Raw genomic sequence first — 22,044 nt, 5'->3', positions numbered from 1 at the left:
CCATGAATGATCTTCAAACAATTTTTTTGACCTTCTCACCAGTTTTGGAGCTCATTCGTCGACTGCAGGTTATGTTGAGAAGAATTTGGCATTTTGCATTCTAGTTAGCTTATATTTAGTTTTGACCTTTGTTTTCTTTTTAAATTTGGTGAGTTTTTTGTAATCAATGTGTTAAGTAGTAGAAGTAGAGCAAACTACAATTCTCAAACGACTTTTTGACCTTCTTTCTTCTGCACGGTTGGTTGCACAGCAATTCCGAACTAAATATATTTACAATGAACCCCGAAAGCTCATGCATGATATTAATTGACGAAGATGAAAACGAGGGATATTTTGCTACAATGATAGTTAGTTTTAGTTGGTGTTATAAATATATGATGTAATTGTAATTAATTGCCATTTTTTAAAATGTTTTTTTTTTATTTATTTATTATTTTCATGAACAAAAGTGTTTTTCTTTTTTTTTTTTTCATTAGTTTTTTTTTATTACATTAGTTTTCGTTACCTCAAATAACATTCCCGCAGGTGCACCTCAGTGGTGAATAAGCCGTTTAATTATCTGGGAAAAAAAAAAGTGATATTGATGTCACCCATTTTGAGCCCGGTGATTATTTATGACATAAATCTTCATATTTGAACAAGGTTCAGTCTCCTCTGTTGGCGCACGGATTTCGAGAGTCATTATGCATGCAGAATATTATCGTCCGACTCCATCGTATGTGGCCTGGAGTGGTGGGAGATCAAATGAGCATTAAATAAAAAATGGCTGGCCTCCATTGGAGCGTTAAATTGCCTTAACAAATCAAAATCCAATTCGAGCATCTCCAAAATACATTACACACAAGTCGAAGCCCAACGCTGACGGGAGGACTCAGTGCAACTTTTATATCGAGTGGACGTCCTCGGGGAAGATCCGGCGTCGCCATGGCAACAAATGAAACTCGCGTCTAGACTCCCAATCCTTGCGCAACAGCGACTTTCTAGCCTCGAAAAACATGACATAGAGTTGCTTTAGCGGCGCAAATGAAAAGAGAGAAGAGCACAGGAATCAAATAAATATTGATGAAACAGCAGCCACGACAAATTTTGCACTCACTCCAAATTAGTTTCAACAAAGCACCGTTACAACGCAAAAAGGTTGCTGAACACGCAAGGCGCCGTGACTGAATAAATATTACATGGTTCGCGTTAACGTGTTTGACGATGTGAGTGAGCGCCCGATGTGGGAACGTCACACCAATATCATGAAGGCGCCACATCACATCTTACTTGCAACGTGCAGCGCATAAAAACCTCCATTTGGGTCATCAATCCCATCCAAGAAGTCGGACTTAAACCAAAGCAACATTTAGTAACAAGCTTCCCGGTCGACAAGTCTGGGAAACGTCGGCATGAGTTGTGAATAAAACCATGCCTTGCACAAAGTGGCGGCACAAGACTTTTATCCCTGGTGGGGTCATGTGGTGGCTAAGTCTCAAATCTCAGGAGGGCAGCAAAACAAAAATGTCCATTTTTATATTGGATCAAATTTGCAGGCGAAATTGAAAAGTTCCAAATAAACAAGAAAAAACGTTGTCAATAGCTACAGTGTAAATAATAATAATAATAATAATAATAAAGTAATTAATAAATAAATTAATAAATTAATTAATTAATAAATAAATGAAGCTGTCATTTATATTTTCTTTTTGAAACCACTTATATAATTTTCTACGCACCAAACAAAAAAAGATAATACGGTTGCCTATTGTTAATTGTGGGTGGCATCAGCAGATCCAGAAAGTTCTAAAAATCTCCACTTTCAGACCAGAGGTAAGCCAATATTTATTCATGTTAATTTAATCGATTAACGTTAACTTTTCAAATAGTTACAAATATGAAGCTCCGCCGATGATTGTCGAGCACACCTTACATAAGTTAGCAAACAATTAACAAAAAATGTTTTTCGATTTTTTTTTTCTTTTCTTCTTTTCAAAGTCTCACCACTTGCCCAAGCAATACTATCACACCCCGACCTGACTCTGAACATTTCCTCAACAGTGCATGACTGGGAGACCAAGAAAAGCTGCTCAGTCAAGCAACATCAGCCACTCTCGTCTATTAATAACTTAAATAACCACATGTCGTTTCCAGTGCATGGACAAATGCACAAACTGATAATTCGAGTCTTTATGTCGCTTCATGAACCGAGTGTCCCAATACTTTTGTCGAGGTTGCCTGCGCGCAAGCAGTTCTCTGTCATGGCCTGACATCTAGTGGTAAGCACGAGCGTTGCACTTCAGAGCCCTCAATTGAAAAATGGCTTCATCAAATACAATCATTATGTATGTGGAAAAACAAACAAATGTCAGTTCCCCCCCCACTCTCGTCACCGAGCTGGCGCCGCCACCACTTACCTGCGAGGCCTCGTACAATCAAGACACTCATATTAAAAAAAGAAACATTTTGCAATTACTCCGTTCATGAGGTGGAAAACAATGCTTGAAAAATCTAGATTTAGCAGTTTGTGCGTGTGTGTGTTACATCTTGCATGGTCGTGTCAAGTTGCCCTTTTCCGACACAATGAAGGACGTTAAAGGATGAATCGAATTGATGTTAATGATTAATAGGCATAATTATGCTTTCTCTGTCCATAATTGGAATGAGGCCGAGAGAAAACGCATGCAGTTAAGAAGAAAAGAAAAAAAAAGTCTGCGGAATAATTGTGGGGAGGGGCATAATGAGGTGTCACTGATAATGAGATCAGGGGGGGAGCAGAAAAGGGCCACCGCACTGAATTTGGATCAGATGATACATTTGAGTCATAAAAATGGATGGAGCAACTTACTGAGGCTACAGTCTATCCTGATACAATCTGGCGGGAAGAGAGAGCGCAATGGTGAGATCAAATCAAAAGAGCAAAAGAGAGAGAGAGAGAGAGAGAGACATTTTACATCCTTCAAGGTATACATTCTGCAGACAACCAAGTATTGCTCTGGGCCCACCATCCGGGGACGGCTCTGAGTCAGGATCACCCTTTCACTTCATCATCAGCCCCCCCCCCCGTTCCACCCACTCATCGTTTGCGGCTACAAACGCGCAGCAGCAGGCAATATTGCACCACAGGCTCCAAGTTTGGCGCTCCCAAAGTCGTCAAGCCTTCTTTCTCACGATACGATGTATTGCGATGTTACAGCATAATGAACGAACACTTTCTACTGGGGACTGTATAGGTATGTGCAATATTTATAGTACAGTACAGTTTATTTGTGTACGTGCGTGCACGACAAACCATTTGAATAGCAATTTTGGTTTTGATTTGACGAACCAAATTGAATGGATACATTTTAGCATTGTCACATCTTTGAATCACATGGCAAGCACGTTTGTAAAGTGACACACATCGAATCGTCTTTTATGAGATATGTATGCCAGATTTAAATGGGTTTCACGTTGCCGATGATTTGTTCTTTGAATTGAATTTGCTTGGATTTTGATTCATTAACACGCACACTGGAGTGCGGTGCTTATAAGCAAAGGTACTGTATTTAGATCACAATCAAGGACCAAAGAACGCGATTAAAGAGTTCATATTTGGTGATTTTGCATTAATTACAATATATTATTCAAGCAAATACCCGTAAAAAGCTTCACAAAAAAAAATGTGATTAATCGCCATTAATTAAAATTTTTTTTGCGATTAATTAGTTGAAAAAATGTAATCGCTTGACAGCACTAATAAATTGTGAATCTCGTCACATTGCAAAGATTGCGTATAAACAGATTGTGTGTCACGGTAAGTAGCAGAATGTGTGTGTTGCAATAGCGAAAAAAGAAAACGCAGTTCCAGGAGTCAATGATGAATGTCATGTAAAAAAAATAAATAAATAATTCACTGAGGTCAACGTCGCTCTCAACGCGTTTCTTAGTTGTTTTCGTAAACAAATAATTTTGCCATCAAAGGACGTTTCTCAGTCTCCACTTTGTTGCTTTGGCTTTACAGTTTCCCAAATGTGGTAATTGAGTGGTGCACTTGCCTCCTGCTGCACTTTTGAAAGGCCGAAGAACCACAACAAACAGTAAGAAAGGGTGATCTGCACATCCCAGCCACTTCATTCCTGCTGCACGCGTATGATGCATAGCATAAAAGTTACGTTAAAATATTTTCAATTGAGCTTGAGCCACAAATTCTCCTCGTTAGCGCTTTATATGAAGCATCGAAACATTGTGCATACAGGTGAGAGCCGCTGAGATGCGTTCTCGAGCTGTCAACCGCGACAGAATAGTGGACGCAAACCGTCGGGGACCTGCACCACAGCGTGGGCGGGGCCTAAATCATTCCCATTTGACATGAGCATTTCCTGGCGCTCCGACCTGATCAGAACACGTCGCGTCATTTGGAAGCGTTACTTGAAAGTTATCGCGCTGCGGGCAGGTCTCCCTGACAGTTTGATCCGAGGCCGCAGAAACACAAGCCATTGAAGGGATGAAAAGTTCCGTGGATGGGGTGGGAGGGGTGCAGATGGGCTGCAGAAAAAGAAGGGAATATATGGCTTGTTGTATGTCCCTTATGTGGTGGTCAACTGGAAAAGTTGCAACATTTTCACAGAAGCGACTGTGAAAATGATGCAACTTTCAAGTTGTGTTTGCTTGCTAATGCAACTCTTAGTGCGATGACACTTTGGAGCATCCGAACATTTAGAATCCTAAATGGAGGAGCTGTGATGTGATAAGAGGGAAGAAGAAGGAGAAGGCGAGATCAAGAGGCCAAAGAGCGCCTGAACAGCTTTCCATCCGGAGACGGCCAGGAAATTGCTTCCATCAGACCGACAAGCTAATTCCTGCTTTTTGTCGACATCTAGTGGTCAAAAGATGGAGTACGTCCTCCTCTCAGGAGACCACACACAAGTAAAAAAAAAAAAAAAAAAAATCCTCTAAATGAGCAGATGAGGAGGTGAGGGATGGGAGGATGGAGAGGCGGTGGAGGAATGACGGCGGCCTACCGAGATTGACGGTGAGCTTGACGCGACCCCCGTCCAGCTCCAGCCGCAGCGTGTCGGCCGACTCCTTGGAGGTGCTGGCCACCAGCAGGCCGTAAGCACGCTGGGACATGAAGCGCAGCGCCACGTCTTCGGCCTCCGTGTGCATGGTGACGGGCATGAGAATCTTCAGGTACATGCTGCCGTCGTAGCTCAGCACCGTCGCCTCTGCGAGTGGAGGCGAGCACAAATTAGTCACTTGGCGCAGGGCGAGAGAAATGTGAGGAAGACGTGCTAAAAAAAAAAAAAAAAAATATTTCCTTGAGGAAAAATGAAAGAAAAAGGAATCAAAAGTGAGCGCGTGTGTGTCTGACCTTGCAGTAACAAACATGACCACTGGATGGCAGAAAAAGCTCACTAAAGGAATCATCATCCCTCAAGACATTTTTCATCCTGATATAAAAATAAATCTTGCTCAACCGCCGCTGATTGGGCCTCAAATGTGCCAATTTGCATGCATGGTTAAATAGATCATCATATTTTATAATTAGTAAGCCATTGATGGAAGATTGAGGTCAAGGGCTAAATAAATTAAGTAAATATAAGCAGTGTTTCGCAGCCACAGTACATTCGCCATTTTCCGTTTTATTTACTCCAAAGAATGTCTCCGTTCATCTTTGTCAGCCACAGCAGGCCCGGAGTGGTAATCGTGATTTTCTGGGAATTTCCCGGTGGGCCTGGTTGCTATATGCACGGCCGAAGGTCTGCTACAGCAGCCCGTATGTTACTTTCCTACATCTGTGGAATCATTTTGACAACTGCATTATTACATTTTCGAATCTCTTATCAGCTTCTCTTAAAAATGCACTTGTAACACGCACTGTTTAAGTGTTTTCGATTATTACGGCTCAAATCGTTTTTCTTCATTTAAACGTTGCAAACTCAAGTCGGCCGGTACCAGCTATGAAACTCCGGATGTGAAAACGAGACCCAGTGCGGCCCTGACGACACAACAATTAAATGCTTTTTGACACACACACACACACACACACACACACTCGCACACATATGCCTTATTAGCATTAGCCCTTACTTGTACCAGAATACGTTATTCATGCATTTATGTGATTTTTTTTTTTTTTTTTAAGGCATGGGTAAATATTAGATTCTGAAAGCATGATAACTGTGTGTGTTGTCACGGTATTAAAATGATAGCTTTTGACCGTTTTTTTTTTGTTTTTTTTAAACATTTGGGGAAGTAAAGACTGTATTTTATTAGTTGAACGCATTTAGTGTATCTAATTTGGTACAAACAAATGTTACGTTTAAAAAAAAAATTTTTTAATTCTTCCTAAGTCACAGTGACCAATCACTGATGAGTCAATTTTAGAACACACTCGTCGCCTACTCACGTTCCCCTTGGGGCTAACTAGTACACGCTGGCACTTTTTTTTTTAATATATATATTTTTTTAGGACAATGACAATCAACACAGCAAAAGGCTTCTGTTTTCGCACAATGTGCCTCCAACCTCCTCCTCCGTCTTTAACTGCTCAACCCTCCCCTCTCTGCTTCCCCAGAAGGATTTTAAAAAATTAATTAATTAATTGGAGGTAATCAAGTTCAAATAGGTGACTTGTTTATTCAACTGTGCAAGCGGCCCATCATATTGTGCCGTTTAGAAGTCCCCTCCAAAAAAGAAAGTTACCAGAGCACATTACCAATGACAGCCAGTAATAGCGGCAATTGAAATCTTGAATTTTGAAAACCAGGTTAAAATGTCAAAAACATTTTAATATTATTATTACTGCGTGTGACTTGACCATCCTCGATAATTGGAGGTTTGGCTCATTGAATCGTATACTTGTGGCCCATTCGGATTGTTTATTAACTTTTGTGGCAGTTTGGTTTGGTGGCATACCATAAAAGAAAAAAAAAAAGAAAAAAAAAATCTATAAATATTAAAGTCCCCGTAGATATTCTCGCAACACACCTATCTCGCAGTTGGTGCCGAGGGATCCCGTGCTGGTGCAGTCGCATATGTAGCGATTCCAGCCCTCTTTGCACAACCCGCCGTTGCCACAGGGGGTGCTGCTGCATCGCTTCTGCAGCTCGCGCGTACAGAAGCTGCTCACGCCCAACGCGCTCTGGATCTCGGCCAGGCGCCGAACGTCGCGGCTCTTGCCGTCGATGAAGAGGTCGCGGACGCAACCCACGTAGCCGTAGTTGAGCAGCGCCGTCCACACCTCGGGCGGCAGAATCAGCTCCGTCTTGGACTCGGGGAGGCCGCCCAAGAACATGTCGCTGTCCAGGTCCAGGATCTCGCTGCCCTCTGGGGAGCTGAAGGGCATACTGCGGCTGTTGACCGAGATGGACCCTGAAACGGGATGAAATGAGGATTTTGCGAAAATGTGACGGTGCAAAAAAAACAAAAAAACAACCAGTGAGCGTGAGACGGGGCATCTGTCTAATGTGTTGCTCACAAGTTAAATGGAGGAGAAGGAAAGCAGAATGCAGCAGGGAGCGGGCGGCGCAAAACCCCTCAACCTCCCCACCCCCCCCCCTTCCTCTTTCTAGCTCTCTTTCTGTGATTAACGGCTCTGTCTTCATTTTCTATTAAAAGCCAATTACAGCGGGAGCAGCAGCGAGATCACACGCCGACAGACGCGCACGCTTCGTCACACACATTCTCGTTTACAGCGCGCCATTAGAAGGAAGACCACATGCACGCTGTTCATCAGTCACACGTGCAGATGTTCCCATTTGCGCCCGCAGACGGAACGAGGCCTCGCAAGAGCGGCTTCAGGCGTGGAAACAAACAAGTATACAAAGCCGGCGTGGCGCCCGAGGCCGCATTTCATTTGGTGACGCCTTGCAGCCAAGTAAATTTATACGTAAAGATTTCATTCCTTGGACGGCTTAAGATTGACTTGTTTCTCTGCAAAAAATGAGGCAGCAACGGTGGTTTTAACTTTTTAGTTAAACATTAAATAATAAATGTTTTCATATGTTCTTAATCCACGTTATTATTAAATATGTTTTACTGAAAATGATATAAATTCAAATTTCATTTCTTAATCATGGAATCATTTTCACGTAGCATTTAAAGAGTTAGTAATAATAAATTCCAAGTGATTTTCGGTGCCCACTAGATTCCACGGCACTCCTTTAGCGTGCGCCTATCTTGCCGAATGGACGAGTCGACCCTGTCGGCACGTCTAATTGAGAGAAAGATACTTTGGAAAAGTAACTTAGTTACTTTACTGATTACTTAACTTTAAAAGTAAGTTAGCTAAATTACAAATGACTCAATTTTAAAAGTAAGTAAGATAACATGTTACTTTATTATTTCAATCCGACAGGTGCGGACAACCCCGCTTAAAAAACTTGGCAAGTTTTGTCAATTGGAAATCATTTTTTAACACGTGACATGATGAGTAAAATTTCTTTTCCAATGAAACAAAAAAGAAAGACTTTTTGACTTCAGATAATTATTTTTATCTGGAAAAAATAGCCTATGGATTTGCAAGGTTGCATGTATTAGACTTCACGTAACATAAATATTTTTTTAAGGCTGTTTGTTTTGGCTTTATATCTAATTTTTTTCACACGGTCCAAACATGCGTGACGTCACTTCCTCAGCTGGGAATGCAAATTGTGAAGTCCCCGATAGTTCCTTTTTCTTTTTCTTTTATATCTATAATATATATAAGTCGTTGCTCATTGAGGATGATGCTCCGTACCTTTCCTCCCTTCTCTCTGGAAGTCCACGTGACACCATTCCCCGTCGTTGACCTTCTTGTTGCTGGCCTTCAGCTTGGTTTTGCCGGAGCCCATGTCGATGAGCAAGTACAAATAGCCGTCCAGCAGCTCCAAGGCAAAGTAATCGGTCTTTAGCTCCCTCCCGGGCTTCTGCTCTTTAGGACCCTGAGGGCGACCGTGGCTGAAGAGCAGGAGGCCGCTGGGCTCGGTGGTGCGGAAGTCGAAGGAGATGGAGCCCGTCTTCTTGGTGTTCCACTTGGGCAGCGAGATGAACGACTCGGCCGTCTCGAAGGTGACCGGGTCCAGGGCGGCCACGTCTTCGCAGCGGAACACCAAGTCGCCGTTCAGCGTGATTTTAGGGTCGCGCTGGATGGCCAAGCGGGAGAGCTCCAGCTTGAAGTCGTTGTTCTTGTACACCACCTTCGGAGGAACGACACAAGACGAGTACATTATGGCCGGTGTTGTAAAACGCAACATTTATAATGTATGTTGTTTATAAATATAACAACAACACTCGGGGAGGGGCATCCTGCTTTTGTTGCAACTTGGAATTTTTAAGCTCGACTGTACTGTGCTGCGATTCCAAATGTTTCTTCAAATTCGTCTATTATTTTAACGCTTGATTACACTTTAACACAAAAAAAGCTTAATACTTTCATCTTTAGCTGTCACAAACTCAACATTGGGAATATATTTCCGGGTTGAAAAACGTGACTTGGCGCCGACGTGACGTCACGTAGGTGCCAAGACGATCGGGCATAGTGAACCTCATCTCATCATGTTTCACTCGTGAGGGTATAAATATTTTCCCTTGAATACTTTTAAGGTAAAGTAGTTTGTAGTGTGCCCATTAGTCAGTAAAATGGTGTGTTTTATCTCCTTTATTTCATTAATTATGACCTATTAGGTTTGACGGAATTTGATTATCAATGACTTGCGTGTGACTCACTTCTGCACCCTAGTGGCAATTGTCCGCTATTACATTACATCTAGAAACACACGAGATGAGTAGTTACTGGAAAGGCTTTGCCATTATTGCGCAATCACGTGAGAAGACGTCAGGCGCAAAGACGGAAAATGCTCCGTTTTGCCAAACGATTTGCAGAGAATGCCTTTCACGCTTTTGGACGACTCCCACTTGGGATGTCAGTGTAGTGTAGCTCGGGGGGGGGGGGCTGCTGCCCAATAACGATGACGATAAGCACAGGAGAAGAAAGAAAACGGCTCAGGAATGTCAGCGCGTTCGCCATAATAGGCTTCTAGGGAGCCGCAGACACGCGGCGACGTTCTCCAAATGTTGCCTGCAGCCGTTGATGAAAGGAGGCTCTATTGTTCCCACTCAAATTGTGTCTTTGCATTCATCATCGATTCGGAGCCACGGGCAAAGTAAATTATCCCTGCTTCTGGTTGTTTTCCTCATATTTGTTGAACAGCATTCAGAGACGCCGGCTGTCCTCCAGGTAATGGCGCGAGGCGGCTGCCGCGCGTGTTTTCCTCTCGAGCTGCTGCTTCACGCGCCCTCATCACACGCAATGGGCTAAGACGCTCTCTGCATCTGTTTTCCTCAGCTGCGACAGCTCTGAGGTTGAAAAGGTTGACTTTTTCTTTTTTTTTTTTTCCACCATCTTTAGGTATTTTTGGAGTGTTAAAAAAATACAGGAGAGCAATGTGGCAGTTGTTGCAAAAAGAGGTACGCCACTTCATGGTGCATCTGCAAACTCTTGACTAAGATCATTAAAGTCAACAAAAAGTAACAATAAAACAAACAAAAAATTCTATTAAGGATATAAAATTAAAAACAGAATGCTTAAAATACTAAAACAATACAAAAACTAACAGAAATAACAGGTTATGTATGAAAAAAAAAAGCAAAATTTAAACCCCTTTTTGAGTTTGCGTATAACAGCTCAAACATTTTGCCAAGCCTGATTTATGTGTAGTTGGTGAGTTTTTGTTCAAATTTACGTCCTCAAAAATGTGCCATATTGTGTGGATAATAATCATAAAAATAATAAAATAAAAACCTCTGCACAAACGACCACACAGCGTGCACTGCTCAGACATGGTCCTGAACTGAAATTAAAACAAACTAAAATGGAGCCATTTTGCTGTAAAAACGATTTTAAACTAACTCAAATAAGAAAAGAAAAAAGTAAAAAAACTAAAAGGAAAAATCCCAAACTATCACTATGTAAAAGAAAATGTTTTTTTAATTTGTGCATAGTTGCCTTCAATGTGTTTTCATTCCTTCAATAGTGAACGGCAACTGTCGGTTTAATTACAACAAGAACAGACTCCAGTCAACCTGCTGAAGAAAAGTACCAAGAGCCACTCAAAAAGTTCTGTTATTATTTGATTTCTACTGACGGCTCCAACATGGAGCTCCAGAGTACCTAATAAAGTGTCCAACAAGTGGTGATGAAAGTGAGGATTGATGAGATGAATAGTGAGAGCGTAACTCTAAAAAGATGTTATCACACACACACACACACACGCATTCTGAAAAAAAAAAAAAAATCTAAAGAAAAGTGACACGAGGAGGAGGCTGTCGCCAGAACGTCAATATGAAGTTGAACGGTAGTCAGGGAGGTGAGCAAATTCAGCCAGTGTGAGGAATCAGTCAAAGAAATCAATTTTTAATTTCGGCCGCAGCTACGATGGCAAAGCTGGCATCGCGGCGGCCGCGGATTTAATTACACAAAAGTGGCCTCGAGAAAGGCAAATGAAGAGTGATTGAGAGCTGAGGAAGGTAGAAGAGGAGGTGAGGGAGGAGGGGATGGGTTCTGGGAGGAGAAGGTTGGACGGTGGGGGGGGAGGGGGTACGGATGGGGGGGGGCGGTCAGTGCGAAATGGGAGATAGCAAGGTCACAGTCTCGGGCGACTGCAGCAGATGGCGCCGAAAAAGAGTAAAATTGTGTTGCACGGTGCAAAACACACAAACTGTGATCACACACACACACACACACGCACACACACACGCGCTCCAGTGTGTCCATCCCCTCCATTACGTTGGAGACTGATCAGAAGCATGAAGACTGACCGTAACGGCGGCTTATCTTCACACTCTCAAACTCATTGATGCACATTATAAGGTCGTGCATTGTGCAGCTTTGTGTCCCACATGGACAAACACACACCCAGACACACGCACACACGCACGCACACGCACAAACACGTTAAAGGCGTTTAGTGCCCTCCTTTTTTTTTTTTTTTTTCCGGGCTTCAGCAGCCTGCAGGGTGCCGCCGAAGCGTGTCAAAGGCGTTTGACCACGGCGGTTGCATGAAAGCCTCGCCACGGGCCGGAGCTGCCGATAAGCCCGGTTGAAACACACACACACACGCAACAACCACACACACACACATCCCGAAAACAGTGATGTATTTGTCAGAGCTTGACTGAAGCCAAGGCGTTGAGCCCCGACTCGGAAAAAAAAAAAGCTGTGTCTCAACTAGCGATGCTCGATAACGCTTTGATTCAATTCGCCGATATCGAGAACCGAGACCACTTGTACTTTTGAAGCATGCATTTTAAACGGCAAAATGGCAAAAAAAAACACAGATCAACAGCAAATTTTACGCAGCGGTGGCTTTATGTGTCCCGAAATATATTTTGGATTTGAAAAATGTCTTTCTCGCATATTTCCACATTTTGTTTTTAAGTTTGACCAAAAAAAGCTTGCGCAATATGGATTTTACCATGCATTGCAATTTATAGCAAAAAAAAATTCCACCTTCTGCTGAACTGAACCCTTCATTCAAAATTATTAGTAAAAAATATTACATATTACATTTTATTTCCTTTTTTTTACATTGTAATTATTATGAAAACTTGATGTGCTAGAGAAAAAAAACTAGGGCAGATTGAGAATCAGTGCAAAAAAAAAAAGAATCTTTGGCTTAAAAGATGAAATAAATAAAAAAGAGAACATTTGTTGACCTTTCTTACTTTGTGACACGCAAGGATGAGTTTCAGTGGCTCGTATCGGCGGCCTTCACGAGTATCCGATACATTTAATTAAGCCCGGTATCTCATTTCTTTCATCTTTAATTTCAACACTTTAGTCCAAAATTTGCCTTCAATAATAACTCCCCCCCCCCACAAAAAAATCTTATGCTTATCCACTTCCAAAATGTTTCCATTTTTACACATTTAAAGTTCTTTCCTTTGACCCGCCGAACATTTCTTCTTCGGTGTTGGCTAAATTCCTCAGCAACTTTTCGTGTTGGGGATCCCTCTTATGAGCAAACCAAATGCTCAAAACTGTCTTTTCTACAAGCATAATTAAGTTGGAGAGGGCGATTACGGCGAGATCCATTAAAAGCGATCGCAAAAGTAATTACTTATTCAATCAGCGCGGCTTTATGAGAAAATGCGGCGGCGGCGGCGGCATGTTGCCGTGCCTCTACACAAGTCATTACCTTTACAAGGGCATAATACTTTCAACTGTGATTGTGCCTCTTGATAGCTTGTTAAACACTGATGTAAAAGCCAGGAAGGGGGAAAAAAATCATTTATATTCTTTGCGTGGGTTTGTTGGCGTGCACCTTTCTGTTGCGCTTCTTCACAAATCGGGTGAGAATCTCCCCAAAAAAAGAATCATTACAAGATTTGGAATACAAATTTGGCCGGAATAATGGAATTGATCTCACCCACAGGGGAGAGGACAACGAGGCGCTCGAAAGCCATGCCAGCCACAATCCATAATGGTCACGCTTAAGCCTTTCCCACAGAGTCAAGCGCACACTCAGGGCTGACAACGAGGCGCTCGAAAGCAGCAAAGCCAGCGGAAGTCCCGGTCCATGCATGTTGTCGAGTCGGACTTTTTTTTTTGGGACTTTCCCAGTGTGGTGTGTGCACACGGCCAACAACGAGGCGCTCTAGAGCACGGTCCATCAGCGTCTACACTTCTTGAGGGTCGTCAAGAAATCCAACCCGATCAAGACGCTGCTGCTGGCCTTCTACCGCTCGTCCATCGAGAGCCCGCTGACGTACCGTGTCTCTACCTGGTATGGCAGCTGCACTGAGGCAGACAGAGTGAGGCTAACCTTGTAGAAATGCAACATTAGGTGTTTTATTTTTTATTTAAGTCATTCAATTGATATATTAAATTCAATTACTTGTTCTATTGCACTGAAGAGGGGAGCTCTCCAATCTTGTTTTACACCGACGACAATGACAATAAAGGGCATTCTGATTCTGGAAAATGCATTTGGGTCAGAGCGACAGTACCTGGAGTCGATTTGGTAACAGGAGTTCTACTTCCACCAGATTTTTTTTTTTTTGAGACTCACGTCTTTGAGGCAGCCCATGAAGTTGTTGCTGACGGGCGAGCCCGGCAGATCGGCGGTGTTTGGGCTGCCGCCAATGTAGAAGAAGTCGTCGGAACCGAGCATGGTGTAGTCCTCCTGCGTGTAGCCGGTGGTGGTCAGGATCCCGTCCACCGAGATGGTTACCTGGCAACAGGCGTGGTAGCAGAACAGATAAAGAGGAGGGGGGGGCAGGGAGAGGGAGGGGTCAGGGTTACATGGAATAGACAAGAGAGGAATTAGAGCAATGACGATAAAAAAAAAATGGGCGACAAACAGTTGAGTGGCCGAAGTGCTGGTCCATGCTTGTTTTGAGGGTTGAAAAAAAAATGGGCGTTTCCCTTTCGAGTGCAGTCGTATTCTCTGCATCACACTTGCTCAACGAGCTAATTTATTTTAGATTTATGGTTTCTTTCATGCCTGGTTGCATATTATGGGATGCAATTTGTTTTTTTAATGCAGACAGAGCAAAACGTGACATTTATGTCTTCTAACATGTCTGAAGAACATCGCTTACATGATTTGGTTTGGCCAACAAATTGTTGGTGATTCACAATTATGTTGTGTTATTTGTTATTCTTTTCCTGCCCGGCATTTTCTTTTTTTTTGGGGGTTGTCTTTTGTTGCTCCTGCACTCTACAGGTCTTACTCAGCTGAAGGTCACATTTCTGTGTTGTTGTTGTTGCACTTCCCTTGGAAACAGAGCAACTCATTTTTATGTCTGTTGCTCCCCCCCAGCGGCTTGTGTGTTGGGAGCGTGCGGGTGGGGGCCAGCGGCGTTTCGTTTTTCTTTTTTCCCCTCCTACGTGGCTTTTTGAAGCCTGCAGTGAAAATTTCAGCTTAACTCCTTGGGTGTGCATTGTTGTGTTTTGTTTGTGGTCGGGTTGTGTATTGATAAACTGCCAGACACCTTTGAAGGTCTCCTCATGAGGACGGAAACGCAATCAAATACAAAAAAAGAAGCAGTCAACAGTCAGTCAAAACGTTACATATTTTTTTTCCCAAACGATAAATACAAGCATTTTCAAACAAAGCCCCAAAATGTGTTGTTCAACAAAACTCCACACCTGCAGGGGGAGCCGGTGGGAGGACAACATTTGTAATCAATGCAAAAATAAAAACAGTTGAGTCATAATTAACCCGATCACGGGTCAGAAAGGGACCGACTCACCTCGGGTCAATTTTGGGGTTATTCATTTAACACCAAAGGTTGGGTCAAAAGAATAACCCAAAACATTATTTTGGGGTGTTTTGCGGGTTCATTTCAGCCATCATTTGCGCCAAATGAATCACCCACAAAATAACCACCCAAAAAAGGGGTTGTTGGGCACTAAACAACACACAATTTTTCGGGGGTTGTTCCTTCAAAAAAAGAATAACCCAAAACACAACTAATATATTTGGGTTGTTATGTGGGTTCTTCATTTGACTTTTTAGGTCGAATGAAGAACTAAACAAGTTGAGTCAAACGGACCCGCCATTTTTTCCCCCGCATTCTTTTGACCCAATACGTTGGGTGAAATCAATAACCCAATTTAATTTACTCATTTATTTATTTATGCATTTCGGGTGTAATGAATAACCCCAAATTGATCCAAGGAGCAGACGGTCCCTTTTTGACCCAATTATTGGGTTAGTGTTGACCCAAACTGTTAAAACCGTAAAAACATTAACTTACCTCTGCTGGCAGCACGTCTGTCGAGAAAGTCAATGTTAAATGAGTAAAGATCAGTACGACAAATACGCAACGTCATCGTCAATGAGCGAGTGAGAGTGGAGATTCAAAAGATGTCTGGCAGATTCTCATTTTGTGTGTGCGTGCGTGTGTGTTTGTGTGTATCAGCGCCAAGTGTGTTAGTAAAGGTCCAAAGTGCAGGGGCGGGTTAGGGTTTGTTTGGTTGCGAGCACAATCGGTTAGTACTTTGGTCAGTAAGGGGAGGTCAGACACAAAAATGGTTGTTAGTACACTTGCAACAACGTACGTTAGATTAGTAGCACATTTGCGTGCGTGTTTTTTTTTTTTTCGGTTAAATCTTGTGCAAAATTAGTCGAAAGAATGGGTAACGGATTCTTTGCTCAAACCAAAGCCATGTTTGGACTGCAGGTGTTTGATCGTCATCAGAACAGATATATAAAAGAATCCATTGGAGTTCGGAAAAGGTGATGCACACAAGCCATGCACTTCACGTGGAAATACGCGACTGGATGTCACACGGATGAGGAGAATCAGTCATGATTTCTTTTTTTTTTGGAAAACCCGGTGAGGATGGACACCACAGGAGACGCATGCAAAGAGAATACAGGATGGGAACAATTTCATGGATATACTCTGCAGATTGTTTTTTTTTTTTTTTTAAGAAGGGGGGACAAGAGAGCGAGGAGCATAAGGACGTGAGCGCGTATTACATCATCACGCCAAATTCTCTTTCACTTTAAAGAATGCAATTGTTTACTCTCTATGCAACACATTGCAAAGTGGGGGTGCGGGGGGGGGGGTCGTTCAGTCCTCTCCCCCAAGCTCCTAGCCCCCCTCCTTTTTTTTTTCCATGTGGGAGGTCATTATTGGTTTTAGTTGGTTGATTTCAAACGGAACCAAAAAAAAAAAAAACATCACAAAAGAGGGAAAGGGTTGCGGCGAACGTGTCGCGTGGCCGTATTGATTAGATTAGAACCACGGATATATGCATGTATATATGTTAGCCGTGATATATACATCTACATATATGCTTAATGTAATCTTTGGAGAGAAAAAAGAGGGGGTGTCATGCAGAAGTGTACGTTAGTGTTAGTAATTAATGACGGCTCGCGTGCACACAGTGCAGCACTTGCAACGGAGAACGCCAAAAACAAAAGTGACGGCGGCCCCAGTGGAGATCATCGGCGAGCAATGCACGTCTGCTGTTAGAGTGCCTCGTCGTTGCCCGTGTCACACGGATATCATACAGAGAAAGTCTGAGATTTCAAAAAAAAAAGTCTTGAAGGAGCTTTAGAGTAAGGCTGAACAATTTGGCGTTTCGGGGCCGAAAACGTGCGCTCAGAAAACGCGATTTTGAGATGGTAAAAGCTGCACTTTGTGCCCTTCGCTCAAGAAGCGGGTCATATGAACCAAAAAAAAAAAAAAGGTAGCACGCTGCAACGAGCTGTCCGACGCGGATCACCTCCTTCGCGATGCCAAATAAACGAGCCCGCTCACAAGCAGCGTTTTTAATTGAACGAGGAGTCGCTGAACGTGCAAAATTGAAAAAGTGAAAAAACAGCGTCAGGAAGGACCTAAAATAAGTGCTTAGGCGTACAGTCGACTTTTAAATGCATTTTCACACACACAATTGCAAAAAATGATACTTGACGGCAAGTCGTTTGAAAAAACTTGAGCAAGAACTGCCCCGCCTCTTAAAACCTCTTTCGTGCCCTTGCATTATTTCAGTATTATTATTATTTTTTTCTTTTTCAAGCTAAAATGGCATTGACTGCCATGTTTTTAAACGTCACCGTACAAGGTGAAGAAAAGCGCAACTCAAAATTGCAACGCAAATAACTAAAATCGCTCAGCCCTACTTTAGAGCGCCTCGTTGTCACGGCATGGAAAACCTCGCAATGACCCAGTGAGATATATTCCAACTCGGAATTAAGTGAAGATCAAAAATGTTGTGTCGTTAACAACACTTCTCCGTACTGCGTCAAATTTACAAGACATTTCTTTTCACTTAACTTTAATAAAAGCTCTGAATGGCAACAGATGGCTACACCTGGTAACCGCCAGCTCGCGGAAACGCATCTTCCCGTGCCCATCACGACGGTAAACGTTGCTGGCGTATATCCGTTAGTGGGAGTAAATCATTTTTTGAACCAATTGAGTTAAAGTTGGCTAATTTCTGGTGACACGTGGACGGCGGATGGCTCGGATCGCTCGTCGCGGCATAGCGCTCGGAAATCACGGCTCCAGTCCAAAGTCATTTTATCAAATGAAAATAACGACATGAGCGAATGTTTGACATTCACTGGAGGCGCCATCAGAGGATGTTTGTTCCCCCGCTTTACAAGTCGGCTGCGTGCGCTCACGTCTCGGGGTTGCTCACGAGAAAAAAAATAAATAAATCAGAAAGGGGGCAGGGATCAGGTCAAAGAGAAAAAGAACCCAAAATGAAATAACTTTTCTAATGCTCAATTGAGAAATATTGGACTATAATTCTTTATTTCTTCATAGGGATAATAATAATAAAAAAAGTCGAAAAAAAGAACCAAAGGGGAGAGAGGGGGGAAAAAAAACGAGCAAAAAAGTCTGGAAAATACACATTAGATTTTTTTTTTTTTTTTATAGACCTCTTTGGATGTGTAGATTAAAAGGGAAGGAAGTACTGGATGGCAATCAAATAAAAAAAATAGATCAAATAAAAACAAGCAGAGTTTGGCAGCTACCTGATGGCGGATTGAACGTTGAAAAGCAAACAGAAGAGAAACGGGGAAAAAAAAAAAAACCCAGAAGGACAAACCAAACTAGAAGACAGTTAGAATGATAACTACCATATAATGCAGTTTGTTTACCATAGCGTGTCCGATGCCTGCGTGCTACGGGAGAAAACAGGGAAAGGGGGGAGGAGGAGGGAAAAATAAATAAATAAATAAATAATGACCAACCTTAAACTCAGGAGAACACACGTGTAGCCCCGCCCCCCCCCAAAAAGTGGAAGAAAAGCCATTTTCTCTCAAAAAGTAAACTCGAGCACTTTAAAAAAAAATATATATATATCTCCCTAACGTGCTCACTCACATCCAAATCAAGAAAAAAAAAAAAAAACAGTTGAGCAACTATGCTATCTATGCTTTTCTAGAAAATCAAAGTAAAAACGAGAGAGGGGGGGGGGGGGGGGGGAGGATAACACATTTGTTAGTACGTTCCGTTGTAGGTTAAGTAGAATGGTTGACATTCCGTGGATGACACAGTGTTAGTTTTGTGGAAAGCGAAAAAACTGCAGAGGGCAAAAACAAAAGCACCAATGAACAGAATCAAACTGGAACAAATTCAGACTTTTTGTTAGTAAAAGAGACAAGAGTTAGCAAAATTTGGACACGGGGACTTGTGAGTGGTGTGTGTGTGTGGGGGTGTGCGTGTGTGTGTGTGTTCAGTACTGGACAACACACCACTATCTAAAGCGCCTTTTTTTTTTTTTCTTTCTCTTCCTCATATTAAATTGCTGCTATGGACACAAAGCAGCCCAAGTTCAGATCGAAAGGTAATCAATGAAATCGGCAAAATTAATATTCATGAGAAAAGCGAGGCTGTAGATTTTGCAGTACCCTAAAAAAATAAAAATAAATAAAATAAAAGCAGTTAGTTCATTTCCATTCGTCACAGCATTACCGGCAGGGGAAGATCAGCAAAAATATCAACATTACAAGACAGATGTGTGTCATGGCAGAGGATAGAAAAAGTCTACACACCCCTGTTCAAATGTCAAGTTAAGATCATTTTGAAATGTTTTCCACCTTTAATGCGACCGGTACGACTCTGTTGAAAAATTGGACACATTTGCGAAATTCTTACTGCCCGATGAAGGTCAAACATTTGCGCCTTAATTCCAAAAGGGAAAACATTGAAGAATGGGGGAGGGAAATTATGAACACAAAACAAAATTTTAGCTTCGGCTAGAAAGCCCCACCCAAGAAAAAAATACTCAAAAATCCTACTCGAACAGCGACATGATTGTGATTGTTTGTTTCCGACCAGCCACAGATATTAGAGGGTGTGCACACTTATGCAATCTCATTATTTATTTATTTTTTTAATTGAGTTGTACAGGTTAGAGGCCACATGTATGGAAGCAAATCTGTGCCATTGGAGTTTGAAATTGAAATTATAACACCGGATTTTGTTTTACAATCAAAAATACTAAAACTGCAAGTAAAATAATTCACCTAAATATTTGCGCAAAAAAAAAAAAAAGCCTTAAAAAAAGTTCAGCTGTGAAAAATTCAACTACAAAAAAATCTGCCGGCAATTTTTTTTTTAAATGGCAGCTGAATTTTTTTTCATGTTGAATTTCAATGGTGAGGATTTTTGATGGTATAAAAAAAATTCACTATTATAATTTCAAATTCAAACTCCGCTGGCTCAGAGTTAATCTCATACACATGAACGGTTGGAAAAGTGTCAAAATGTTTTCCTCACGTTTCCTTCTTTTTAATTCACCAAAAAGCTTTAAACAGCGGCGTGTCGACTTTTCCGATCCGCAGCGCGTCGCAAATGCATTTCCTCATTTTCTTGCAATTTGTCTTAACCGAGTCACAATCTAAGAGTTGATCGCCCCGTCGAGTTTCCCTTCATCACTGCGAACGCTGCAAACGTTAAGTTATCTGATTTCAGGTGTGCAAAATGCGAGCGGAAACGTCACGCAAATGAGCCCGGCGTCGACGTTTAAAAGGCGAGAAAGAAATAGGAGCCACGCAGCCGGTTGCGCCGCCGCCTGTCTCTTCCGACGCTGGCTAAAAAGCGACTGGCCCAGTTCTGTCACTTGGATGTTGAATCTCCGACTTGTAAAGTCACATCGGGGATTACAAGTCGCCTGTGTTGTGTTTGGCTTCGATGAGGAACAAACTGTTGTCTCTCCTTTTGCTTTGCTCTCACGTCGCGGTGCTAAAACCTTCTCTTATCTTCAAGTCTCGGATTCCCGTTGGGACAGCAAGCGGACACGTGGAAAATTCCACTTGCAACTTTCTGATTTGGGGGAGTTTTGTGTGGAGCAACAACACGTTGCACTCGTCACTTCACCACCACCAGGAGGCGCTCCGACCCTGTGCGTGGTCATCTGGCAGACCTTCACCCAACCCCCCCCAATTCCCTCCCAGCTCCTGAGAGTCACCAAACCGTGTGCTTTGCTGACAGCTACATTATGCTTATGCAAAACAATTATTGCAAAAAAGGCGAAGATGACAAGTTATTTCCTTTTGGAGCAAAATGGAGGCCTACGTGGGGACGTTTATTCATTATTGGATGACATGAGCAACACGGAGAAATATAAAGCAGATTAAAAGACGGAAAGGGCACTGGGGCCATCTGTTACAAATTCACGCAGATTAGCTGAAATGGTTTGTTAATTCTGGCTCCAAATGAATTTACAGGAAGTTTTGACTCCATGGCGAGGGTTGACTGCCAAACCACGCCCAGCTGTCACTTTCTGTCGGCGTAAAAAGCAGGACGGAAGAGGATTTGATGTTTCAGAAAAGAAGGCGATGAAATATTTGCTGCCTTTATTCTTCATTTACATGCAGAATGTTTTAATATTCGTTGCAAAAATTGAGCCAAATTTTCCCAATAGAGCTGAAAGGAGTGTATTTTTCGGGTATTCACTTATCGCATATTAGGAATATAAACAATTCTACATACAGTTGAGTGACTTGACTTGGTGTCGTTTGAGCAATTTTTTTTTTTCTTTGGTCCTCGAGCAAAAAAACTTCAACTCACTTCCTAACAGGCGTCAGTTTGGCAGATTTAAAACAATATTTCCAAAAAGAGGCGTGGTGCCGTTCATAGTTAACGTTTGCGGTCAACCTAAACACAAAACTATTTCATTTTAAAATTAATTAATTAATCAATTAATTAATTTTTTTTTTATTCATTTGTTTGTTTACTTATTTATTAAATTTTATTTATTTATTTTTAGAATGAAACACTGAGTATTTCAACACACCTACAAACTAAACGTAATGCAAACATGTGCCGTGGAGCAACACATGTAGACAGACAAGTATGTCGTCTTTTTCCTCGACGCAGAACGATTAATATGACGTCCTTATTTAGTTGAGAGCATCTCCAGGACTTTCTATCTGTATTATATTGCGTCCAAGTGGCCAAAGTGCTCACACTAGCAAAACTCAATTGAACGGAATAAAAAAAATAAATTGCAAATACCGTTTAATTCTATTTTGTTGTTTAAATACGTTTTTTTTTTTTTTAAATCAATGGACCCTTTTCGGTCGATTTTCTTTTTATTTAAAAATGAATGATTAGTTGATTATCAAT

At 42.0% G+C, this 22,044-nt stretch overlaps 1 protein-coding gene across 7 annotated transcripts in view; it reads right to left on the bottom strand.

The window, feature by feature from the left end:
• Positions 1-22,044, bottom strand: part of nrxn2b (neurexin 2b) — a 295,473-nt gene that overhangs the window by 150,444 nt on the left and 122,985 nt on the right. For 5 of the 7 annotated variants that reach the window (XM_088295199.1, XM_088295195.1, XM_088295200.1 and 2 more), the window contains 6 exons: positions 18,570-18,593; positions 14,013-14,174; positions 8,702-9,140; positions 6,952-7,335; positions 4,983-5,186; positions 2,828-2,854 (listed from right to left, as the gene is read on the bottom strand). In XM_088295199.1, coding sequence (XP_088151325.1) covers positions 2,828-2,854; positions 4,983-5,186; positions 6,952-7,335; positions 8,702-9,140; positions 14,013-14,174; positions 18,570-18,593 — 1,240 coding nt within the window. The remainder of the gene's footprint in view (positions 1-2,827; positions 2,855-4,982; positions 5,187-6,951; positions 7,336-8,701; positions 9,141-14,012; positions 14,175-18,569; positions 18,594-22,044) is intronic. The other 2 variants (XM_088295197.1, XM_088295196.1) reach the window with 2 other exon arrangements.

The sequence above is a fragment of the Idiotropiscis lumnitzeri genome, chromosome 4 (genome assembly GCF_059441095.1).
Source record: "Idiotropiscis lumnitzeri isolate Australia: NSW breed Sydney's pygmy pipehorse chromosome 4, RoL_Ilum_1.0, whole genome shotgun sequence".
NCBI lineage: Eukaryota > Metazoa > Chordata > Actinopteri > Syngnathiformes > Syngnathidae > Idiotropiscis > Idiotropiscis lumnitzeri.
The sequence above is the reverse complement of the archived record's forward strand: the minus strand, read 5'-3'. Positions and strand labels throughout refer to the sequence as shown.